The sequence below is a fragment of the Oncorhynchus kisutch genome, linkage group LG13, assembly GCF_002021735.2.
Source record: "Oncorhynchus kisutch isolate 150728-3 linkage group LG13, Okis_V2, whole genome shotgun sequence".
Classification (NCBI taxonomy): Eukaryota; Metazoa; Chordata; class Actinopteri; order Salmoniformes; family Salmonidae; genus Oncorhynchus; species Oncorhynchus kisutch.
The window spans coordinates 65,839,320-65,863,923 of record NC_034186.2 but is presented as its reverse complement, the minus strand read 5'-3'; the positions used below and the strand labels follow the sequence as shown (position 1 = coordinate 65,863,923).

The window sequence follows — 24,604 nt, the reverse complement described above, 5'->3', positions numbered from 1 at the left end:
AGATCATTTGCATCCAAGTTTATTTTGAAATTCCCTACTCCCCTTATACAAGAAAAATAATAACTTTCCACCAAGGCAGCAGCAAACTGTCAGTGATAGTAAGTATTCTGTTTAGGGCAAGGAACAAAATCATAATCACAGTGTTTTTTTATTTATTATACTTTTACTTTTTAAATACTTCTACTGCGGTCCTCTTTGGCTGAGCTTCGGCACACAGTTTGCTGTCAAGCCAAATTCCTGGGAAGTAAAAGGTTTAAGCCAATAGAGCAGAGGGCTTCAACTTTACAAAGCCAATGCAGGAATGTATATTACCTTCAGAACTAAAATAATAATAAAATAAAATAAGAACAAGCCGTCTGTGTTCACAACACAAACAAAATAACCGCCAGGGGAGCGACAGCATTTATGTATTTTCTTCAATTTCCATAAAATTGTATAGACAAAACAAATCTACAAAAATGGAACTAGGTAAATATTACACAACAGGTAAACATGTTTGTCAACCTCTACACAAAACCAAAGTTCTTGGTCTTAATGGCTAGTAAGAGTTTCTGTTTTAGAATCTGTTTGGAGGAGTAGAGTGGCACGTAGAGACGCGAGATGCAGGTGTTGGCCGTGGGCAGGTGCTGGTCATCCGGAGGCCTGATGGTGATGGAGGGCATGGGCTGGAAGCCTTCCTCACTGGCTGGCAGAGACGGACTGGAGGTCCAGAAGTACACCTGCAGAGAGGGAGAGGAATCAGATTGTATTGGAATTTATATTACAGATTGTACAGATAAAAATTACATGTAATAAACTGGGACTGCACATCAGGTAGTGAAAATAATTTCTTACCAGATCTTGCCTCTCAGTCATGCTCATCTTCTCCACAATGGACCAAAACCAGCGTTTGAACTGCAACAACTTATCAGCATTTTCCCCTGTTGAGATTCAGAGTAGGATAACAAAAATAATTGACTCAATCATCAACCATAAACTCAAACACATTTAAGTCATGTAAAAGTACAAACTTTCTGTTACAAGACTTCCAACTGCATAGCTGAAAAAAGTGTAAGGGCGAGGGATCAATAACCAAAGGAAAACTAAAAAGATCCAGGTTTCACAGTTCTAGGATCAGGTCTCCCTGTCAATATAATCTTATTTATTGTGATCAAAAAGGCAAAACTGATCCTACATCAGCACTCATACTCTGAGATTCTTTGTGAATACGGGCCAAGGTCTTTGTACCAGATTCATCATTGAAGGAAGTGAAGCTGATGAGCATCTGCACGTTGACCTCTCCACAGCCATTGACCAGCAGCCTGAAGTCCTCAGCTGTCAAGTCCTCCAGGGCGTTCTTAGGAAGGACATCCAACAGACCCTTCCTCATTGCCTGAGAGACACAAAACAGTATTAACATTAAACGTCAGTACAGTACACACCCCTCCCTTTCTTATCAGCTGAGAGAGAACAAGGTATTAATCTCACATACATGTACATACTACAAAATGGTGTCTGTACACATCTAGGTTTATCCCTTCTCCATCTTTAGACTGGACTGGTGTCCAATTTTCTGTTTTAGAAACTCTTATGGCCATTGTCATGCCAAAAATAAAAACAGATCTGGGACCCGGCTAACTTTAGACCTAACGCAATACAGAATGTCCCTCTTGGTTCCCCTTATTATAGAAAATGGTAATTCACTTGTATACAGTGCCACATGAGACATTACTGTACAACTCACATGAAGAGGTTGCTCGGCAACCACCAGCATCCTGTGTTCGGCGTACTTTCTCACATATTCGTAAACGTTGAGAGGAGTCACAGGCATGTTGACCCCACCTGACAGCAGCTCCACCTGATATAGCCATGGACAACAGACATGTTAATAATGTAATGTGATGTTTCATAACATTCGCTGTCACAATTAGACAGCAGAATAGAAGGGTTTTTAAAAAAACAGTAAACTCCTGAAATGCAAAGCTTCGCAGTTTCAAATGTCGCATGCACAAGTACAGTGAAATGTCAGTTGTGACAGAGTGCATTAAAACCAGAGCATGCAGTCAGAGGCAATTGCAAAAATATAACGAAATGGAAATAAAAATCGGGACTGAAAATGCATCCCAAGTGAACTTCCTGAGTTGACTATGTGAAACATTCTCCCCGTGAGTTCTCTTTACCTGTCCAGCCCCTTCCTCCTTACACAGGTCTATGGCAAAGGCCAGGTCCATGGCTGCAAACACAGCGTCCGCCTCTCCAGCCTGAGAGTGACGGATCAACTGCCGCAGGCTCTCGTACATTACCGGGTCAAAGAAGGCAAAGTCATGCCAATTCACCTGCTCACAGACACACACATACTGATGAGAACTCTATCCGTGTACAAGTCCAGATTTAGCGGTTTTCATATAGCAGTGTACAACAGTGCCCATATAACAGTGGAACTCATTACCTTTCTGCCGAGCAGCACCTTGATGACATGTCTGTTCAAAGTAATTGGACAGAGCTCATTCTGCAGCAGACACAGCCCTAGTATTCTGGAGAAGAAAAAAAAAATATATATATATTTTTTTAAATACTTAGAAATTGAGGTAGGCTACATATAATTTCGTTGTTTTATCCCTGAATACAAGTAAATATTGTCTGCACTCCAGATGGCCCCCTGTTTCCTATGAGTCCAGGTTGCACTAAAAAGGGAATGAGATGCTAGGACTTACCTGCCGATGTTCCTGAAGCAGTTGAGCCTGGCCTCCGTGTTCTTGCCGGGCCGGGGAGAGTAGAAGCCTCTCTTCCCGGGCTGGTAGAACAGGGGAGCGTTGTCATCTCCGTCTTCAGGGTCGTCCAGCTCCATGTCCACCACACTGCGGGTGGAGCCATGACGCTTACGGTTCTCCTGCTGCTACAACCAGGAAAATGAGGCACTTGCAATTGACAATAATTGACAAATTCTATTGTTATTACAGTGTAAAATAATGAAAATCAGTGCCACCCAGTAAAATATAAGTGACCGGTCTTGAGAAAGGTTGCTAAGGCTGAAATGTTGACATTAAACAGTCTCCTATATACCCTCTTACTATTAGAGCATAATATCAGTGCATGATCATGAGGTGAATATTTGTATTATGCTGTGGTAAACCTCAAAAACAGCCACATTCAGAGAAATCTAACCAGTAAATTAATGTCATAAGGCCACATTCCTTTTATTCTTCATACAACTTTCTTTCAGACATGTCTAATGACTTGTGTTCCTGGACCACAGAGCTGGGGCATGCTGGGACCGGAGATGGAGAGCTGAAGCTTACCTGTGCTTTCTCAGGAGCCTCTAGGAGACCCAGGTCCAGTATGCTGTCAGCACCATTTTCCCTGTGGAAGGAGAGAGGGGTTTTAGTCAGTGTATCCTTTATTTTTTAATCAAACCAGGTTGTCCTATTAAGAGGTAAAAAATAAATTAAAACGCTTTCACAAGGGAGACCTGGCCAAGTGGGTGTAGGTTGATGATGTGTCCCAAATGGCACCTTATTCCCTATATAGCATTTGGGGCACTGGTCAAAAGTAGTGCACTGTGAGTAGGGTGCCATTTTGAGAACAAAATGAGAGTGGTGAATAGGACACTGTACTATACCTTCCATGTGCAATGAGCAGCTCCATGGCTTCCTCCACCCTGGCCCTGAGAGAGTCCTCACTGGCCAGGAGCAACAGCAGCTGGGCTGGGGAAAGCTCCAGCAGCATCCCAGTGATCTTACTGGCAAACGCCTGGAGAGGAAGGACCAACACCAGTCAGTCACATTATGGAATGTGCTGACAACAAAATCACACAAAAATCATCAATGGAAATCAAATTTATCAACCCATGGAGGTCTGTATTTGGAGTCACACTCAAAATTAAAGTGGAAAACCACACTACAGGCTAATCCAACTTTGATGTAATGTCCTTAAAACAAGTCAAAATGAGGCTCAGTAGTGTGTGTGGCCTCCACGTGCCTGTATGACCTCCCTACAACGCCTGGGCATGCTCTTGATGAGGTGGCGGATGGTCTCCCGAGGGATCTCCTCCCAGACCTGGACAGTCTGTGGTGCAACGTGGCCTTGGTGGATGGAGCGAGACATGATGTCCCAGATGTGCTCAATTGGATTCAGGTCAGGGGAACGGGCGGGCCAGTCCATAGCATCAATGCCTTCCTCTTGCAGGAACTGCTGACACACTCCAGCCACATGAGGTCTAGCATTGTCTTGCAGTAGGAGGAACCCAGGGCCAACCACACCAGCATATGGTCTCACAAGGAGTCTGAGGATCTCATCTCGGTACCTAATGGCATTCAGGCTACCTCTGGCGAGCACATGGAGGGCTGTGCGGCCCCCCAAAGAAATGCCACCCCACACCATGACTGACCCACCGCCAAACCGGTTATGCTGGAGGATGCTGCAGGCAGCAGAACGTTCTCCACGGCGTCTCCAGACTCTGTCACGTACTCAGTGTGACCCTGCTTTCATCTGTGAAGAGCACAGGGCGCCAGTGGCGAATTTGACAATATTGGTGTTCTCTGGCAAATGCCAAACGTCCTGCACGGTGTTGGGCTGTAAGCACAACGCCCACCTGTGGACGTCGTTCCCTCATACCACCCTCGTGGAGTCTGTTTCTGACCGTTTGAGCAGACACATGCACATTTGTGGCCTGCTGGAGGTCATTTTGCAGGGCTCTGGCAGTGTTCCTCCTGCTCCTCCTTGCGGAGGTAGCGGTCCTGCTGCTGGGTTGTTGCCCTCCTACGGCCTCCTCCACGTCTCCTGATGTACTGGCCTGTCTCCTGGTAGCGCCTCCATGCTCTGGACACTACGCTGACAGATGCAGCAAACCTTCTTGCCACAGCTCACATTGATGTGTCATCCTGGATGAGCTGCACTACCTGAGCCACTTGTGTGGGTTGTAGACTACCACTAGAGTGAGAGCACCGCCAGCAATCAAATTGACCAAAACATCAGCCAGGAAGCATAGGAACTGAGAAGTAGTCTGTGGTCACCACCTGCAGAACCACTCCTTTATTCGGGGTGTCTTGCTAATTGCCTATAATTTCCACCTGTTGTCTATTCCATTTGCACAACAGCATGTGACATTTATTGTCAATCAGTGTTGCTTCCTAAGTGGACAGTTTGATTTCACAGAAGTGTGATTGACTTGGAGTTACATTGTGTTGTTTAAGTGTTACCTTTATTTTTTTGAGCAGTATATATATATATATATATATATATATATATAAAAATTAGATAATGAATGGATACTGCATTTACAGATTATAGATAATTTAACTATAATTTATGCGCTCGTTTGACTGTAAAGCTGGTAGGTACCGGCTGCATAGCGTGGACGCGGGGGTACAGCCTCTCTCCCAGGGCCTGTCTGTGGGCAGGCAGGGGGTCAGGTTCATCACTGGGGTTTCCCTCCGAGGCTGGCCTGAAGGGCCGGGTGTCAATGGACAGCTGTCTCCTCGAGTCCCTGGAACACACACACAGAAGGGAAGGTTAGCTAGCGCCCTCAAACATTCTACACCATCGTGCCGACCCGAACCAAACTGGCCAGTGCAGGCCATTGTCTTAAGCCAGATCGCGTCACTCCTACGCAATGTCAGTCCCTCAACCGATCAGTCTTGTAGGACGTGGAACTCATCTATACAATTTGGATTTTGCTCATCCGCCTAACAGTAGTTCCTAATTGTGGAAATCGCTCCGCTCTCGGTAGCTATGACGCACTGGCTACTACAGCAAACCATGCTCCAGCTAACAGCCAAATACAAGCTTGTTTGAATGGTCATACGGTAGCTAGTTTAACAGCTTGTTGATGAAGTACAGAACCAAAGTTAATAAACTGTTCTAAGAAATCAGCATGATTCTGATTGACAGCTGCCATTGTGCCTCGCTACTTTGTAACATTTGGCCTACGCGATAACGTGGTAGAGAGTAGTCAGCTGTGCTGTAGAACTCGGCATGCTAATCACAGCAGAACAGATATCATGGAAACTCATGTGTATTGCTAGAGCTAAAGGGAGTATTCAGCATTGAGTGTGTGAACTGGTGTCAGAATCCTTGTCTTGTCATATGGATTGATTAGAAATGTTCATACACATATAGAATTTCATAAATACGGATTCTACCACCACAATACACCTTCCCTAGATATAGAATTAGGTAGTGAAGACTTACTCATTACATTTTTGTTAAACATTAGCTACAGGTTTATAGATTTTGGTAAGATTAACTGACTCGAGGATGAAAGGGGGTTCAGTGAACGATGTCACCGTGGTAACATTTTTGAATGTTAGGACCGCATATTGTAGCCGGACTTCTTTTTAGCTATCCCATGAGTGTTTGCGAGATCAGACAGATCAGTGCAGACGGCCGCCATGTTATCCGACGTGAGACAATGCAGCGCAGGCCAGAAACTATGGTGGATGCGTAACCAGGTCAGCTAGGCTCGGCTCAGCTCAGTAGTGTAAACATTTTTATTTTTTCAGTGGTGAGAAGTATAAGGCTATAGTTACAACTTTCAAACTATGTTGCATTTGGATTGCTTTGTGTAATACCCCCAGCAACTGATAAGTAATTAATCTACAACGTGGTTGCATCAAGTTCCAAAAAATTCAACTTTGTGCACTAGTTGCAAGCAACAGCCAATCAAAATGAATGCTTCGCACATGATCCATTTGAAGGTTCGGAACTCCGACCCAGTTGTCATGTCAACACAGCTGTCAGTGCTGCGGGAACCGCGATCAAGGTTGGTAGAAGAGACATTAGCCAAACGGGAGCTGTAAATAAATATTGGCATTATGGGAAGTCATGGTTAAGGTACATGGTTTGGTAGTCAATAAATGTAATTTTTGAAGTGAACCCAGACCTCAGACCAGTTTCAACTAAAAATGTCCAACATGAACTGCACTAGCTAGCTTAGGTCATTGCGAGCTTGGTTAGCTCGTTGCTAGCTAGCTAAATAACATTTTCATTTTGACGATCTAGCTAAATTGTACAGCCAGCATTTTGTCCAAATCCATTCTTATACAATAACCATGCGGTTGGATAAACAATTCATTAGTGAAATCCTGATGTACTGCAGCAGATGACATTAGGTGAGTTACGACTTCTCAAACCATATGACAATGCAGCTTCAATTTGATTGGCTGTTGCACACAATTTCAATCACGTTTGAGTTACTTAGTGTATCAGCAAAGTTGCTTGAGATGTCACTTGCGACCTCTAACTGCAACTAAATTTGCTTAAAGGTTGCTTTGTGTAACTCCAGCCTAACACATTAACAGATGGTCAAATGTTTTCTGAAAGGCAACATGTCCTAATAGCCCAAAGCACACTACAACCACAGGGTTGGTGGGCAGGGAGGTATGTCTCACCTGTCTCTGTCTCTCCTAGAGCCGGCTCGGAGCCCTCCACTCCTCCGCTCCCTCTCCCGGTCTCTGTTCCTCAGCCGCTGCATCAGATCTACACACAGAGGGAGACTTTAGGAAAGATCTATATATCTCTGTTCTCTTCTGAAATTCCTCTTGCTTCCCCCAGAGTGGTGGTAGTAGTAAGTTATCACCACCACCATGTTAAACTGCCATTTGAGTTAAGTAATTCATAAATTGACGCTAGTAGTTTCATACTCAATGTCATACTTGAGTTGTAATCGTGATGACACGTACTGCTGGCCTGCATGCCCTTGCTGACGCTCTGCACACAGTCCAGGTTGGGCAGCTTGTCATTGGACAGGAAGGCCAGGGCGATGGCCGTGTAGAAGCTACGGGCCACGCCACTACCCTCGCCCGGCTCGTCCTTGAAGGTGACCTTGACGCGGTGCACAGCCATGGGTGTGGTGGTGCAGCGCCGTCCAAAGTGGGTGTTGAGCTGCCTCATGGTCTGCTGGATCAACTGGTCACGGTCACGGTCCACCTCCAGGGCCAGGTCACGAGACTGGAGGTTACGGAGTTTCTCCATCTCCCGGCGGAACTTAGACTCCTTCACCTCAAAACCCCCCAGCTCGGTCAGAATCTGGGGACGGGGGTCAGAGAGACTGGATTAAATGTCTGGTTAGATCTTCAACTGTTTTTAATGTTTAACAGATTGTTTTTTTAGTCCTGATCTCATCTTGATAATTGTGCTTTTCTTCATTACATGTTTGTCTGTCAAGATATGGGGACAGAAAGCTGTAGTGCCTTAGTGACTAGTCTACTGTAATAAAAACATACATTTGGATCCGGGATTCTGATTGGTTGATAGCCATTAGTTATTCACGATAATCCACAGGTAAAGCCTTTTAACAGTTCCATTTGAATTATCAATGCGCTGTTCAACAGCCCAGCCAGGCAATTCAAACTTTCTAGCCCATCATCTTGGTAATGGTATTTTTTTATTTTGTGTCTAGCTGTATATTTTTCTGGATTTCATTGTAATAATGGTTTGAGGTTGGAGAAATACTGTAAATATAAAATGTTTAAACACCAATCTCTGAGTGTGCATACCGATCCAGGCTCTGCTCCAACATCCTCCATGAAGACGCGCCCGAACAGCTCCAGAGACAGACGCCAGCGGCCCAGCAGCATGTCATGGGAGATCACCATCCCCATGAAACTACAGTGGGGTCTGGAGAGGACAGAGAGATGATATACTTCCTGGTTAATATTACAGTGGGTTCTGGAGAACACAGGAGAAGGCACAACAATGTTACGTCCTTGTTAATACAAAAGACAGGAGAGTAAGGGGCATTTACATATGCAGTTGTAATAGTCGAAGAGAGGGAGAGAATTGAGTGGGGAACATTTCTCTTTCTTTCTTTATATAACCTAACTATATTCATTGTTTCCTTACTGAAGAAAATCAAACTGAGAAAGCAAACCTAGATGGAATTTATTTATTTACTAGCCACGTGTACCATACCTAAAGGAAGGGAGCGGGGGGCCATCACTCTCAGTGAGACCTATTTCAGCCAGGAGGCTGCTCTTCAGCTGGGCAGCTAGGTCGTGGGGTGAGGGGCCTGGCTTTGGAGCCACTAGCTCCTGGTCCATGGGCTGGTCCTCTCTGCCGCGCTGACTAGTCTCCATACTCATCACGTTCTTCAAGTTGGCTGAGTAGGACATCTTAGTGGGTAGGATCTGTGGGATCCATGGGGACACAACACAGCTGTGGCTATAGTGAATGGTGCTATAATTAATGTTTTTTAGGATGGAAAAGTACTGTGAAGACTGTGGCCCTGCTCCAAAAATTTGAATAATCTTTCCTTCCTCTTTTTCCTTCCATGAAGTGCTAATCACTGATCTAACATGGATTGGCGTTAGCAAGCTTTCCAGTTTCCATTGCATTGCTTTCACCAATCCAGTAATGTTAGACCATGGATCCTTTCAAGGGAGGGGGAAGGATGCATGTTGATTGAAGGGATGAGGGATAAAGGAAGGACGCATGATAAGAGTATTAGAGCAGGACTGGTGTGTTGTAAGGGCGCGCAGTGTGTTATGTGTACCTGAGAGGAGCCCATGTTAACCTCCATGCAGCTGCGGTCCAGGGTGGCCTCGGCCAGGCCCTTGCTTGCTGTGTACGAGGACGAGTACAGGCCCTGACTAGGACGGCCAAACAGATCCTCCTTCCTTGCATTGGGCTGGGAGGTAGAAAAATGTAAAATAAGTTGCAGTGTCATATTATTGTAACAAACTAAAAAACAGAGATTAGCAACGTATTGGTAGTGGTGGATCTATTGACTTCTAGAGGAGATTACACAGCTTGCTCCATAAAGCTAGAAGTAGGTAAAGAAGCTCTATAGCTGTGTTTTAACATGATTACTGTCGTAACACTGCATTAAGGATTGTACAGAACAGGCTGTTTTGGGAGCCTGTTAGGACTTCACCTGCACATGTCACTTTAATTCCACTTTGTTAATAGAATTTCTCTTATAGGTTATCAATAAAATGTCACAATAAGATGCAGAGTTATATTTGCCTGCTGGGGGCGCAAGGAGACCCTGAGCTTCGTTAAAACCATTGACAACTAAAGTCCAGTTAAGGGGTTGTTAAATGTTATAACTATTTGGTTTTAATACCATCACCTTGAAGAGAATAGTCAGAACTACACAGTTCAGATTACTCCACATTTAGCTCTGTCATCAGAATTATACAGCAAATAACTGTGTGCTTGTCATGATCAGTAAAGAATTGATCATGTAATTTCTGATATGTGAAGGTAGACTCACAATATCTCAATATTGGCCACCATTAATTTGATAATTGAATTATAAGTGAACTACACCTGATTAGTTTGAGTGGTTTAGGTTCACTTCACCATCCTTTGTGGGCTCTGCCTGTCAAGCAGCAGAAGGGCGCATTTGCCGATGTAAGCCCATTGTTAGCTAATAATGGCTTACTTTGCAAGCTACCGGTAGAAACTTTGTACCGTTGGCTAAACGTAGTGCTAAGTAGAGCTAATGTACTTGTTTCTCCAACCAACACAGACCTACTTAGTGAAGTTCGCTAACATTAAACCTTTAACATTTTTTGGTATTTAATCACAATTGCTGCTGACTGACATGATTTATGAAACATGTCAAATTGGCAAACCAATAACTGATGACATCAATATGGCTAGTTTATCCTCTGAAAGTTAGCTTAACTAAAAGTCTATATCGTTTCATTTGCTTGGCATCTATAGAGGCGAAGACAGTAGTCCGAATGACAATATGACAAGGACTTGCCGATGTCAAGCTCTTTCAAAAGCATAACCTCTGATGAAGCAAGCTAAGTGAAACTTAGCTAGCTAGCTATATGCCAAATGATAGGTTACCCTCACGAATCTGAAAATACATGATCAATTGACATTGACTGATCATGAAAGCATGCAATTACTTACTGGTCAGTGCAAATGAAAGAAATGTGCTAACCTGCAAGAGGTGAGGCTGGTCTGCCAGGGGGATGGCCTCAGCCAGGGGGACCTCGAAGGGGTTGGGGGGGATACAGCCCAAGAAGGTCATGGAGTCAGAGCGCCGGAAGAACGGGTGGTTCTGTCCCATCTCAGCAGGGACCGTGTCATCCTCCTTATCCTGGAGCGTGGAACCTGAGAGGGAGAGAGGTCAGCACTGCTTCCTCCACACTGCAAAACACCACTGGGAAAGACTAACCAAAAAAAATGACTGTACATAGTTCAAACAACTACCTATCACCTACATCAGGGCTCTTCAACCCAGTTCCTGGAGAGCTACCGTCCTGTAGGTTCACAGCAACTGTAATCACACGCACCGGATTCTAATAATAAACTGGTTGATAATCTGAATCAGGTTACTTAACTGGGGTTGGAGTGAAAACCTACGAGGGTAGCTCTCCGTGAACAGGTTTGGAGAGCCATGACCTACAGTGACGTGAAAAAATATTTGCCCCCTTTCTGATTTTCTCTATTTTTGCTATTGAATGTTATCAGATCTTCAACTAAAACATATTAGATAAAGTGAACCTGTGCTTACAAATAATTAAAGTAAATACAAATTTTTGTTAACAAAGTGATGCAACACCCAATTCCCCTGTGTGAAAAAGTAATTGCCCCTTTACACTCAATAACTGGTTGTGCCACCTTGAACTGCAATGACTGCAATCAAATGCTTCCTGTAGTTGTTAACTTCTTCGATATAGGGGGCTATCTTTTAATTTTTGGATAAAAAAAAATGTTTTAAACAAGATATTTTGTCACGAAAAGATGTGACTATGCATATAATTGACAGCTTTGGAAAGAAAACACTGACGTTTCCAAAACTGCAAAGATATTATCTGTGAGTGCCACAGAACTGATGCTACAGGCGAAACCAAGATGAAATTTCAAACAGGAAATGCCCCAGATTTTGAAGGCGCTGTGTTCCAAGTCTCCTTACATGGCTGTGAATGCGCCAGGAATGAGCTTACACTTTCTGTCGTTTCCCCAAGGTGTCTGCAGCATTGTGACGTATTTGTAGGCATATCATTGGAAGATTGACCATAAGAGACTACATTTACCAGGTGCTCGCTTGGTGTCCTCCGTCGAAATTATTGCGTAATCTCCAGCTGCGTGTATTTTTCCATTTGCTTCAGAGGAGAAACCAAACTGCCACGAATGATTTATCATCGAATAGATATGTGAAAAACACCTTGAGGATTGATTCTAAACAACGCTTGCCATGTTTCTGTCGATATTATTGAGTTCATTTGGAAAAACGTTTGGCGTTGTAATGACTGAATTTTCAGGGTTTTTTCTTAGCCAAACGTGATGAACAAAACGGAGCGATTTCTCCTACAAATTATCTTTTTGGAAAAACAGAACATTTGCTATCTAGAGTCTCCTCATTGAAAACATCTGAAGTTCTTCAAAGGTAAATGATTTTATTTGAATGCATTTCATGTTTTTGTGAAAATGTTGCCTGCTGAATGCTAGGCTTAATGCTATGCTAGCTATCAATACTCTTACACAAATGCTTGTGTAGCTTTGGTTGAAAAGCATATTTTGAAAATCTGAGATGACAGTGTTGTTAACAAAAGGCTAAGCTTGTGAGTGTATATATTTCTTTCATTTCATTTGCGATTTTCATGAATAGTTAACGTTGCGTTATGGTAATGAGCTTGAGGCTATGATTACGCTCCCGGATACGGGATTGCTCGACGCAAGAAGTTAAGTCTCTCACGTACCTGTGGAGGAATTTTGGCCAATTCTTGCATGCAGAACTGCTTTAACTCAACATTTGTGGCTCCATGAACTGCTCGTTTCAAGTCCTGCCACAATGTAATTTCAATTGGGATTCGGTCTGGACTTTGACTAGGCCATTCCAAAACGTACAATTTGTTGCTTTTTAACCATTTTCATGTAGAATTGATTGCGTGTTTTGGATCATTTTCTTGCCGTTTGACCCAGCTGAACTTCAGCTCAGACAGATGGCCTGACATTCTCCTGTAGAATTCTGATAATAGAAGGAACCATGAATTCTGCTCTAAGGCAAGTCATCCAGGTCATGAGGCAGCAAAGCATCCCCAAATCATCACCATGCTTGACCGTTGGTGGGAGTTTCTTACTGTGCAATGCAGTTTCGTTTTCACCAGACATAAATGGGACCCATCTCATCCAAAAAGTTTACTCAATTTTGCCAAAAAGCACCTGAAGAATGAATGTTCTATGGACAGATAAGTAAAACTTTTTGGACAACATGGGTCCCATTATGCCTGGCGAAAACCAAAGATTGCATTCCACAGTAAGAACTTTAACCAATGGTCAAGCATGTTTGTTATTTAACTCTTATCTTACCAGTTGAGTTGACTGAAAACATTCTCATTTACAGCAATGACCTGGGGAATAGTGAATGAGCCAATTGTAAGCTGGGCATGATTAGGTTACCGTGATGGTATTTGATTAGGATCCCCCATTAGCTATTGCAAAAGCAGCAGCAACTCTTCCTGGGGTCCACACAAAACATGATACAGAAGAACATTACACAGAACAGAATACGTTTTTAAAAAAGGCACACGTATCCCACATATCAATGCACACAAACTCTTGGTCAAATAGGGGAGAGGCGTTGTGCCGCGAGTTGTTGCTTTTTCTGGGTTTTAAAACCAGGTTTGCTGTTTATTTGAGCAATATGAGATGGAAGTTCCGTGCAATAAGGGCTCTATATAACTGTACGTTTTCTTGAATTTGTTCTGGATTTGGGCACTATGAAAAGACCCCATGTGGCGTAAGTGTATGCACGCGTCGCGTCAGAGCTGTGTGTAAATTAACTAGGCAAACCATTTGGGATTTTCAACACGTTTCTTATAAAAAGAAGTGATGCAGTCAGTCTCTCCTCAACTCGTAGCCAAGAGAGACTGGCATGCATAGTATTTATACATCAGTCCTCTGTTTACAATGAAGAACAAGACGTGCCACTCTGTTCTGGGCCAACTACAGCTTAACTAGGTCTTTCCTTAATGAATATAATTGCTCACTGTTTGATGTGGGCATTTCCTGCCTAAGTTTGTTCACTTTGCCAATGACGTAATCATTAAAATAATTAGCAACATCAAATGGTTGTGATGAATAAGCCATCCGATTCAATGAAAGATGGGAGTTTAATTTGTCTTTCTGCCCATAATTTCATTTAAAAGTACTCCAAAGTTTTTTCCATCATTCTTTATATCATTGATCTTGACTTCATAATAAAGTTTCTTCTCTTTGTTAAGTTCAGACACAATTTCTCAATTTGCAGTAAGCAAGTCAGATCTACAGTCAGACTTATTAGCCTCTCCTTTTGCCCCATCCCTTTCAAGCATACAGTTTTTCAATTCCTCATCAATCCATGGAGCCTTAACAGTTCTAACAGTCAGTTTCTTAACAGGTGCATGTTTATCAATAATTGGAAGTAGCAATATAATAAATTAATCAAGTGCAGCGTCTGGATGCTCCTCATTAATCACATCAGACCAACAAATATTTTTAACATCATCCACATAAGAATCACAGCAAAATCTTTTGTATGATCTCTTGTACGCTATTTTTGGCCCAGCTGTTGGAACTTTGGCTTTCCTGGATATAGCCACAATATCACTGCATTCAATGGGCACGGATATAGCTTTAGAACAAAGTTCCACAGCATTAGTAAAAATGTGAACGATACATGTGGATGATCTTGTTCCTGTAGTGTTTGTAAACACCCTGGTAGGTTGATTAATAACCTGAACCAGACAACAGGCACTGGTTACAATAAGAAGCTTCCTCTTGAGCAGACAGCTTGATGAAAACCAGTCAATATTCAGGCCCCCAAGAAAGTAGACCTCAGTGTATGTGATATAAACAATCTAGCATTTCACACACAATATTTAGATTAGAGGTCAACCAATTAAAACCACCATGGCAGATTAATTAGGGCCGATTTCAAGTTATAACAATCGGTAATCGGCATTTTTGGACGCCGATTATGGCAGATTACATTGCACTCCACAAGGAGACTGTGGCAGGCTGACCACCTGTTATGCGAGTGCAGCAAGGAGCCAAGGTAAGTTGCTAGCTAGCATTAAACATATCTTATATAAAAAAACATTCTTAACATAATCACTAGTTAACTACACATGGTTGATGATATTACAAGTCTAATTAGCTTGTCCTGCGTTGCAAATAATCAATGCGGTGCCTGTTAATTTATCATCGAATCACAGCCTACTTTGCCAAACGGGTGATTATTTAACAAGCGTATTCGTGAAAAGAAGCACTGTCGTTGCACCAATGAACCTAACCATAAACATCAATGCCTTTCCTAAAATCAATACACAAATATATATTTTCAAACCTGCATATTTAGTTACGAAATTCATGTTTGCAGGGAATATTAACTAGGGAAATTGTGTCACTTCTCTTGCGTTCTGTGCAAGCAGAGTCAGGGTATATGCAGCCCTTTGGGCTGCCGGGCTCATTGCGAACTGTGTGAAGACAATTTCCTCCTAACACAGACCATGATTAATTTGCCAGAATTGTACATAATTATGACATAACATTGAAGGTTGTGCAATGTAACAGCAATATTTAGACTTAGGGATGCCAGCTGTTCGATAAAATAAGGAACGGTTCCGTATTTCACTGAAAGAATAAACATTTTACTTTCTAAAATGATAAGTCATTAATAGTCAAATCCAGAAACTAAGGCCCGTATTTCTGTGTGTTTAATATATTATAATAAAGTCTGATTGATTTTTGATAGAGCAGTCTGAGCGGTGGTCGGCAGCAGCAGGCTCATAAGCATTCATTCAAACAGCACTTTCCTGCATTTGCCAGCAGCTCTTCGCAATGCTTGAACCACAGCGCTGTTTATGACGTCAAGCCTATCAACTCCCGAGATTAGGCTGGCAATACTATAGTGCCTATAAGAATATCCAATAGTCAAAGGTAATGAAATAAACGGTATAGAGAGAAATAGTCCTATAATTCCTACAAACTTCTTAACTGGGAATATTGAAGACTCGTGTTAAAAGGAACCATCAAGCATTCATATGTTCTCATACTCTGAGCAAAGAACTTAAACATGAGCTTTTTTTGCACTTTTACTTTCTTCTCCAACACTTTTTTTGCATTATTTAAACCAAATTTAACATGTTTATTTATTTGAGACTAAATTTATTTTTATTTATGTATTATATTAAGTTAAAATACATGTTAATTCAGTATTGTTGTAATTGTCATAACAATATATAAAATAAAATCGCCCGATTAATCAGTATCTGCTTTTCTTGGTCCTCCAATAAATCAGTATCAGTGTTGAAAAATCATAATCGGTCTACCTCTAATTTAGATACTGACTGTTAGCACTTGGTGGCCTATAGCAACACCCCAAAAGAAAAGGCTTAAGATGAAGTTGCAAGTTCACTTTGCACAACACTTAAATAACACTTGACATAAGATCTTCTCTAAGCATTACAGGGATACAGCTCTGAATATATACAGCAACTCTGAGGGCCAGACTTGGAATTTAGCCAGGACTCTTACGATAAGTGCCATGGGATCTTCAGTGACCAGAGTGTCAGGACACCCGTTTAACATCCCATCCGAAAGACTGCACCTTACACAGGGCAATGGGATGTTACATTTTTTTTTAGACCAGAGGAAATGGTGCCTCCTATTGGCCCTCCAACACCACTTCCAGCGGCATTAGGGCTCCCAATCCAGGGACCGATCAGGACCAACCCTGCTTAGCTTCAGAAGCAAGCCCGCAGTGGGATGCAGGGTAGAAGCACAGCATGTGGTGTTAGTGTGATAGTTTGGGGATGCTTTGCTGCCTCAGGACCTAGAGGACTTGCCTTAATAGAAGGAACCATGAATTCTGCTCTGCATCAGAGAATTCTACAGCAGAATGTCAGGCCATCCGTCTGTGAGCTGAAGCGCAGCTAGGTCACGCAGCAAGATAATGATCCAAAACACACAATCATGTCTACATGAAAGTGGCAAAAAAGCAACACATTTTAAGTTTTGGAATAGTCTAGACCAGTGGTTCTCAAACTTTTTATAGTTCCGTACCCCTTCAAACATTCAACCTCCAGCCATGTACCCCCTCTAGCATCAGGGGCAGGGCACTCTCAAATGTTGGTTTTTGCCATCATTGTAAGCCTGCAACACACACTATACAATACATGTATTAATTATAAGAATGAGTCAGTTTGTCACAACCCGGCTAGTGGGAAGTGACAAAGAGCTCTTATAGGACCAGGGCACAAATAATATCAATAATTTTGCTCTTTATTTAACCATCTTACATAAAACCTTATTCATTAAAAATTGTGACTAACTCACCACAGGTTAATGTGAAGAGTGTGTTTGAAAGGTTGCACATAACTCTGCAATGTTGGATTGTATTGGAGAGAGAGTCGGTATTAAATCATTTTTCACAGTCTTTGCCTATATTTAGTTTAAGCTAGTGAGGGCCGAGAATCCACTCTCACAGAGGTACATGGTTGCAAAGGGCATCAGTGTTTTAACAGCACAATTTGCCAAGGCAAGAAACTCTGAGCACAGCCCTATTCAGATACTGATTACATTTTTACAGAATCGCTTGTTGCAATTTCGATGAGGTTCTCTTGTTCAGATATCAGTAAGTGGACTGGAGGCAGGCCATGAAAGGGAAAATAATCCAGTTTGAGTCATCTGTTTCAGGAAAGTACCTGCATAACTGGGCACCCAGCTCACTCAGGTGCTCCGCTACATCATATTCAACATTTTCCATAAGCTGGAGTTCATTTGCACACAAAACTCATACAATGATTTAAAGACATGTGTGTGGTCCTTGTTAATGCAGACAGAAGAGAGCTCCAACTTCTAAATCATAGCCTCAATTTTGTCCCGCACATTGAATATAGATGAGTAGTCCCCCTGTAATCCTAGATTCCGATCAATCAGGCCAGAAAAAACATCACCCAGATATGACTAGTTTCTAACACGATTGGCCTCATGCAAGCGGTCAGACAAGTGAAAATGATGGTCAGTAAATAAAACTAAGCTAGTCTCTCATTTCCAAAAAATGTGTCAATACTTTGACCCTTGATAACCAGCGCACTTCTGTATGTTGTAAAAGTTTTACATGGTCACTGCCCATATCATTCCATAGTGCAGAAAATACGAGAGTTCAGGAGCCTTGCTTTAACAAATTTTCCATTTTCACTGTAGTGTCCAAAACATATTTCAAGCTGTCAGGCCTTCTCTTGGTAGCAAGAGCCTCTCGGTGGATGCTGCAGTGTACCCAAGTGGCGTCGGGAGCAACTGCTTCGCCCGCGCATTACCACTCCACTCCTGTCATAGCTTTTGCGCTATCTGTACAGATACCAACACATCTTGACCACTAAAGTCCATTTGATGTCACAAAGTTGTCCAGTACCTTAAAAATATCCTCTCCTGATATCCTCTTCTGGAAACCAGGACGTCTGCCTTAATTGACCCCCCATAAAATGTAACGGACAAATACCAGTAGCTGTGCCAGGCCTGCCACGTCTGTTGACTCATCCAGCTGTAACGCATATAATTTACCGGCTTGTAAACAAAGGAGTAATTGTTTCAAAACTTCTCCTGCCATGTCACTGATGCGTCGTGAACCAGTGTTTGATGAAGGCATTGTCTGTATAGTTTTTTGGGGCCTTTTCCCCCAGCCATATCCATGGCAGCAGGAAGAATTAAGTCCTCCACAAGAGGATGGTGCTTGCCTGCCCTTGCCACTCAGTAGCTCACCATATAAGACGCTTCTAGCCCCTTCTTATTAACGGTATATGTTGATGTCTTACTACTCGAAAGTCGTCTTTATTCTCACTCAAGAAAACTTGGCTTATTTTTCAAATTGCCATGTTTCATTTCTAAATGTCTGCGCAAGAGTGAAGGTTTCCTGCGAGAGAGTAATGGTAAATGTGTTTTTGTCTTTTTTGGCAGTGAAACGAGGCTACTCAGGTGAGAAAACCTCACCCAGATGTAAACCTCACCCAGATGTAAAGCCCCGTTGGAAAATATAAAATGTACTGTTTGGAAATGTGAAGAATTTATATATTTTTTTGGTGTGAAATCACTTTTATTTGGCATACCCCTGACGGCATTGCATATACCCCTGGGGGTACACATACCCCAGTTTGGGAATACCTGGAATAGTCAAAGTCCAGACCTAATCCCAATTGAGATGTTGTGGCAGGACTTGAAACAAGCAGTTCATGCTTGAAAACCAACAAATGTCGCTGAGCTAAAGCAGTTCTGCATTGAAGAGTATGACAAAACTCCTCCACAGTGACGTGAGAGACTGATCAACTACTACAGGAAGCGTTTGGTTGGAGTCATTGAAGCTAAAGGTGGCACAGCCAGTTATTGAGTGTAAGGGGAAATTACTTTTTCACACAGGGGCATTGGGTTTTCCATAACTTTGTTTATAAAATATGTAATTGTGTTCTTTTTTTCTCACTCAGGAACCCTTTATCTAATATTAGTTTTTGGTTGAAGATCTGATCATTCGGTATCAAAAATATGCAAAAGCAGAGAAAATTATAAAAAAAGGGGCAAATACTTTTCACAGCACTGTATATTCACTAACAGTGACTAAAAGTGGCTGATTGAGCAAACAGTTTAAGTGTCGTTTGTCAGATTTAAGTGACTCAAAAAGGGCCAAAATGTTTGTCTAATCTGAACTTAACTATACCTTTGGGAGCTGCCCTCTTCTTTTTGCCTCGTTTCTGCCTAACTGCCTTTCTTCTTGCTTGTCTGCCTTCCAATACCAGAAAACAACCTAACAGTGCTCCACATGTCAATGGACTAGTAACTCACTCTTAAAATGGCTATCAATCAAACCGAGGTGAAAAAGAATAGGTTAAGACACCTGTATGAGAACACTTCAAACAGAACACACAAATATCAAAGCATATTTTTCATTATTCGATTAACTTACTTTGATTGGTGTCCTCATCATTCTCATGTTCAGAATCTTCATTGTCCAGTCCCAGTTCCAGAATCTCTCGGCTCCTGTGGGGTAAACGAATAGAGTTAAATCACATTGAATATTTGACATGCAGGTCATTTTCTCAAGTGAGTCAGTGGCTCCTTCTCAATTAAGCTTTCCTTGATTCCTCACGTCCTTCTCAAAAAGCATTGCAGAAGAAGCCAAGGTCAGAGGTGAGGAATGCAGAAAAGACAGTAGAGAAAAAGAGTCAGTGTAAACATGTCCATCCATTCCAGGGGAGTCAGTACCTCTTGCGGTCCATCTGTGTTGTGTCCAAAGTTGTCTGCTGGTTCATGGCTTTGATCCAGTAGATGAGGGCCTGGAAGACGTAGGCCACGTGTTTGAGAGAACACACATCCAGCACAGGCAGAACGTCAGAGTGCTCGTCATTATGGGAACGCATCAGAGACAGGGCGTAGTTCAGGAAGTCTCCCCGTGCTGACATCATCCCTTGACGCACTGTCAGCAGAGTGGCAGCACGTCTGGGAGGAAGAAACACGACAACACAGAAAGTGACTTGAAATATAATCCATAAACAATTAGAATGAGTGGCGGCCTATGAAACACTGCTGATTGCAAATAAAGCATTCGATTCCCCTATTATGGGTTACACTTATTTTACCCAGACCTGCGTCCCTCCAAGGTGCGGAGGCTGGCTTCCTCGCGGGCTGTCATGCGCTCCCTGCGGGCGGAGTGCTGCGAGGCGTGGAGGGGGTGGGATGGGTGTCCGGGGTCGCCTGCTGAGGACAGGGCCGAGCCGTAACGCAGCTGAGCCTCTGTAGAGTCCATGATGGACACCATCCAGTTCCACGTAGGGATCAGCTTCTCCTCAACAAAGTTCTGGTGGTTTAACACACAGATAAGCTTGTTTCAGTCAGAACGTCAATAACACTTGTGTAGTGTAAAAGTCAAAATGTGCATCTCATCAAAACAGTTTGATTAACTTTATTCAGAAAGGTGTCTGTATTGCTTCTTATCCCATAGGTACAACAATAATTACCATATAAAATACTTCCAGAACCACTTTGTTGACACTAACATGTTTCAATTTTCATTGAAAATAAGAATTTTTTCCTAACTGATTTGCCTAGTTAAATAAAGGTCAAATTAAAAAAAAATTGGTAGGTAACAATGCAAATTTGTATTTAAACAATTTGTTTTACTAGGCAAGTCAGTTAAGAACAAATTCTTATTTACAATGACGGCGGGTTAACGGTGGGTTAACTGCCTTGTTCAGGGGCAGAACGACAGATTTTTACCTTGTTGCAAGATCGAATCCCTGAGCTGACCTTTCAGTTACTAGTCCAACGCACTAACCGCTAGGCTACCTGCCACCCCTCAATTTGATCTGTGTGTGGGTCAGTGTCACCTGCAGGTTGACAGCATCCTGATAGGTGAGTTTGACTGCAGCAGGGTACTGGGAGTAGACCAGATGGTTGTACTTGGGGATGAGGCTCATCAGGTCAGAGATCTGTCTGATGACGATGCTGTAGGCCCGGGCTAAGCTGGAGGCTGACGTCAGGTAGCTGGACGAGTTGGAGGCCTCCAGAGCTGCAGCCGCAGCGGCCGCGCTAGTGCTGATGGCACTGCTGCGCCGCAGGTTGGACGGGTCGATGTAGATCAGACCTGTGGAGCTCGCTGCTGGGCAGAGACATGAGCGTCAGCACAGACAAACCTCACCAACATAGTACCCAGCAGAACATGACACCAAAAAACATCCCACTGAGTCAGTCCAATAAGCTCGTGATAGAATGATAAACAAAGGATATTTTAAAATCATTGCAAGACTGTCCTAATGTAGTCCATCTTGGATGTGTCAATATGAAAGTGCTTGTGAGTACAGCCTAGATTGTGCATGTAGTATTAGTACTGACCAGCGGGGGTGGAGGAGCTGGAGGGGGCGCTGCCCGTGGCTCTCTGGCTGGGGGTGTTGCGTACAGCCCACTGCATGGAGCGTGGCGCCTGGGCAGCACTGTTGACGTGCGAGGCAGTGGTGGTCCTCTCCAAGGGCTCGTCCAAAAGGAAGGTCTCCTGGTCCACGTCGTCGCTCTGGCTGCTGCTGCTGTCCGAGTCGCTTGAGTCGTTGGACTGGGAGTCGTCCTCTGAAAAGAAGGCAGGGACACTGCTGGCACCTTGGAGGAGAGGGATGGGAAGAGGAACAGGAGAGGAGGGATGGGGAAACAGAGGAGAGATCACTTTGAACAGCTGCTCACCTTGCCAGGTAGCAGGAGTGCAGGTTAGTGTTCCACGCCACCACAAGAGCAGATATCACCACTTCTAGCTAGCTACCACGCTACATTGAGAGGCTCAACTCAAACTTCTTGTTGTTCAAATTAGACTAAAGTACCAGTTACACCAGGGCGCAGTTTTTCGCCTATAGGACAGGAATAACCACATAGAAATAGAATTAAGTGAAGAGACTAATCATTGACTTTAATGGGGACTCCAGTTTTTATTCATTCAGTTTCCAGCCATTTAATCCAATCTGTTCCAGCTATTTAATCAAATCCAGATCGATCAAGCTGAAAAACTGGGCCCAGGGCATTGGTTCCATCATAGGTTTTATTTCTATTGTTTGTCTTATTTCTGAGTGATCTTAGTGTCTGAGGGGAAGACACACCATAATTATAAATATTTCCTGCCATTTCAAACGCAATTACAACCACAAACAAAGAATGAAAGGGAAAATGGAGGTGGACACACCAGGGAGGAACCCCACACCAGTTAGCAAGACTAAAGATAGAGTGATTAGTTTGTTATTCAGGGGGAAACACCAACAAGACAGACTTGGGAGTAAGACATTATTAGTTGATGAGAACCATGGTGATGTGTAAGGATGGAGGAGGGCAATACTGTGAGAACTCCTTAGGATAAGCTATGTGTGCACCTCAAATGTCACTCTAGCCCTGACATATTATGCATTGTAGTAAAAAACAGCCCATACCAACACTTTGAAAAGCCAGGGATATTCTACTTCCTGCAAATGAAATACATTGAGTATTGAGTAATGATACTCATGGAGTAATAAGCCCTAGTAGTATACTAGTTTGTCCGCAGTCTTAAGCCATGTTGTCAACAGTGGTAGAACAATGTGACCTAAAAGGAACTTTTTTAGTTTTTGTATCAAAAGGGCCTCTTCCCTGTTACTGGCTAGTGTGAGGCCCAATCAAGACTGGTGATAATGTGACAGAAAAATAGTTCGCCTGAACAGCAACTGAATATTAAAGAGGGTGGTGAGGCAGAAAGCAATTTCCATTTAGCAGTCTCTGGAACTCAGGTAGAATCGTTAAATGAGGTCATTTAGACGGGTGGCTGGCCAGTGGCCACATCAGAAGAAAATTAATCAGGGATTTCAATTCAACTAAAATGACCAGGACTTAATCTAAAATGTGAAAACAAAAGAATGGTGTGAATTATTAATACCTGCTTCGGAGCCGGCAGTTGCTGCGGTGACAACACTCCTCCGACCGCTGGCATTGTCCTGGTTGCTATGGTTACTCTCGCTGTCACTCTCCGTCTCCGCAGCAGCCAGCAGATCCAACTCCATGTCACTTCCTAGAGAGGAAAGGACATCCCCCTCTTCAACCACCATCCTCATCATTATTAATCATTTGTAGAAAGATTGAAATATTCTACCACATTCGTGGTAGAAAAAAAGATGGAGTCCAGTCTAGGTTCTCACCATCCTCATCATGTTCATCATGCTGTCCCTCTGCCTCAGTATTCTCCTCTCCCTGTTCCTCTTGGTCTTCATGGTGATCCTCCTCCCCGGCAACGCCCTCGACAACCTCTACCTGCCACAGACAAGAGGTAGACAGCTGGGAATCAGTACAGAGAAAGCACATGACAATCAAGTGTTAGGTTCAATTCAGTCAATTTCAGAAGTAAATTGAAATTCCAATTAAACTGACAGCAACCCTGATTACAACCAACACTTTGATCTTTGCTGCCCCCCCAAGTGATATGTTCCTTTTCTAGTGAGACTCTTCACCTCTTCAACGTCAGCAGACACAATGTCATCCTGCTCCTCGTCTCGCCCTCTGACCGGCTGGGACTGGCTGCTGCGGCGAGGCTGGGGGTTCCTGATGATGTAGGACGATGCAGTCTGACTAGAACTGACACATACAGGCAAACAAGACCATTTGAGTTAACAATGCAATGTTTAAATCCAAGCCACTTTAAACCAATTTATACACAGCAGAAGTGTTTCCTTAGATTATATTTTCCCCAGGGGAAGGTCACAAAGACCTCCAAATCACAGTCTGCATGCCGGTCTGTGCGAATGCAGAATAAAACCACTCACTTGCTGGACTGGTCTGGGGAGGGTCTCGGTGGCAAGGGTTCCACAGAGAAGAGTTCCTCGCTGCCCTGCACGGCGTCGATGCTGGTGCTGGCCAGGGTGAAGGGGGCGGTGGGCCGGGCGATGCCCATCCTCACAGGCACGATGAGGGACTCCGCCACGTTGCACAGCTCCTCCACCGCATAGGGCAGCAGGGCCTGGAACACACGCCTGCACTTCCCAATGGGCTGGGGGATGAAGTTACTGGAAGAAACAACGAGAAAGGAGATTAGATGTCAACTGGAAGTATCAAATCAGTCCTTGCTGCTATGTTTATATTCACCTAGGACTGGGGAGCAGTACAAGACAAATAAAATGTGTTTAAATCCACTAAAGGG

The 24,604-nt window shown here is 43.2% G+C and overlaps 1 protein-coding gene across 40 annotated transcripts in view; it reads right to left on the bottom strand.

Moving 5' to 3' along the window:
- Nucleotides 1–3: 3 nt before the first annotated feature.
- Nucleotides 4–24,604, bottom strand: part of LOC109901873 (E3 ubiquitin-protein ligase UBR5) — a 45,931-nt gene continuing 21,330 nt past the window's right edge. For 9 of the 40 annotated variants that reach the window (XM_031786983.1, XM_031787006.1, XM_031786981.1 and 6 more), the window contains 27 exons: nucleotides 24,231–24,470; nucleotides 23,919–24,042; nucleotides 23,610–23,745; nucleotides 23,351–23,482; nucleotides 22,872–22,904; nucleotides 21,802–22,059; nucleotides 21,297–21,568; nucleotides 20,550–20,767; nucleotides 20,176–20,409; nucleotides 19,877–19,950; nucleotides 19,631–19,717; nucleotides 10,877–11,049; nucleotides 9,470–9,604; nucleotides 8,890–9,104; nucleotides 8,475–8,595; nucleotides 7,620–8,004; nucleotides 7,368–7,455; nucleotides 5,320–5,464; nucleotides 3,599–3,729; nucleotides 3,279–3,339; nucleotides 2,694–2,875; nucleotides 2,429–2,513; nucleotides 2,160–2,315; nucleotides 1,724–1,837; nucleotides 1,189–1,372; nucleotides 835–920; nucleotides 4–719 (listed from right to left, as the gene is read on the bottom strand). In XM_031786983.1, the coding sequence (XP_031642843.1) occupies nucleotides 507–719; nucleotides 835–920; nucleotides 1,189–1,372; nucleotides 1,724–1,837; nucleotides 2,160–2,315; nucleotides 2,429–2,513; nucleotides 2,694–2,875; nucleotides 3,279–3,339; nucleotides 3,599–3,729; nucleotides 5,320–5,464; nucleotides 7,368–7,455; nucleotides 7,620–8,004; nucleotides 8,475–8,595; nucleotides 8,890–9,104; nucleotides 9,470–9,604; nucleotides 10,877–11,049; nucleotides 19,631–19,717; nucleotides 19,877–19,950; nucleotides 20,176–20,409; nucleotides 20,550–20,767; nucleotides 21,297–21,568; nucleotides 21,802–22,059; nucleotides 22,872–22,904; nucleotides 23,351–23,482; nucleotides 23,610–23,745; nucleotides 23,919–24,042; nucleotides 24,231–24,470 (4,282 nt within the window). In that variant the 3' untranslated portion in view covers nucleotides 4–506. The remainder of the gene's footprint in view (nucleotides 720–834; nucleotides 921–1,188; nucleotides 1,373–1,723; nucleotides 1,838–2,159; nucleotides 2,316–2,428; nucleotides 2,514–2,693; nucleotides 2,876–3,278; nucleotides 3,340–3,598; nucleotides 3,730–5,319; nucleotides 5,465–7,367; nucleotides 7,456–7,619; nucleotides 8,005–8,474; nucleotides 8,596–8,889; nucleotides 9,105–9,469; nucleotides 9,605–10,876; nucleotides 11,050–19,630; nucleotides 19,718–19,876; nucleotides 19,951–20,175; nucleotides 20,410–20,549; nucleotides 20,768–21,296; nucleotides 21,569–21,801; nucleotides 22,060–22,871; nucleotides 22,905–23,350; nucleotides 23,483–23,609; nucleotides 23,746–23,918; nucleotides 24,043–24,230; nucleotides 24,471–24,604) is intronic. The other 31 variants (XM_031787000.1, XM_031787003.1, XM_031787010.1 and 28 more) reach the window with 29 other exon arrangements.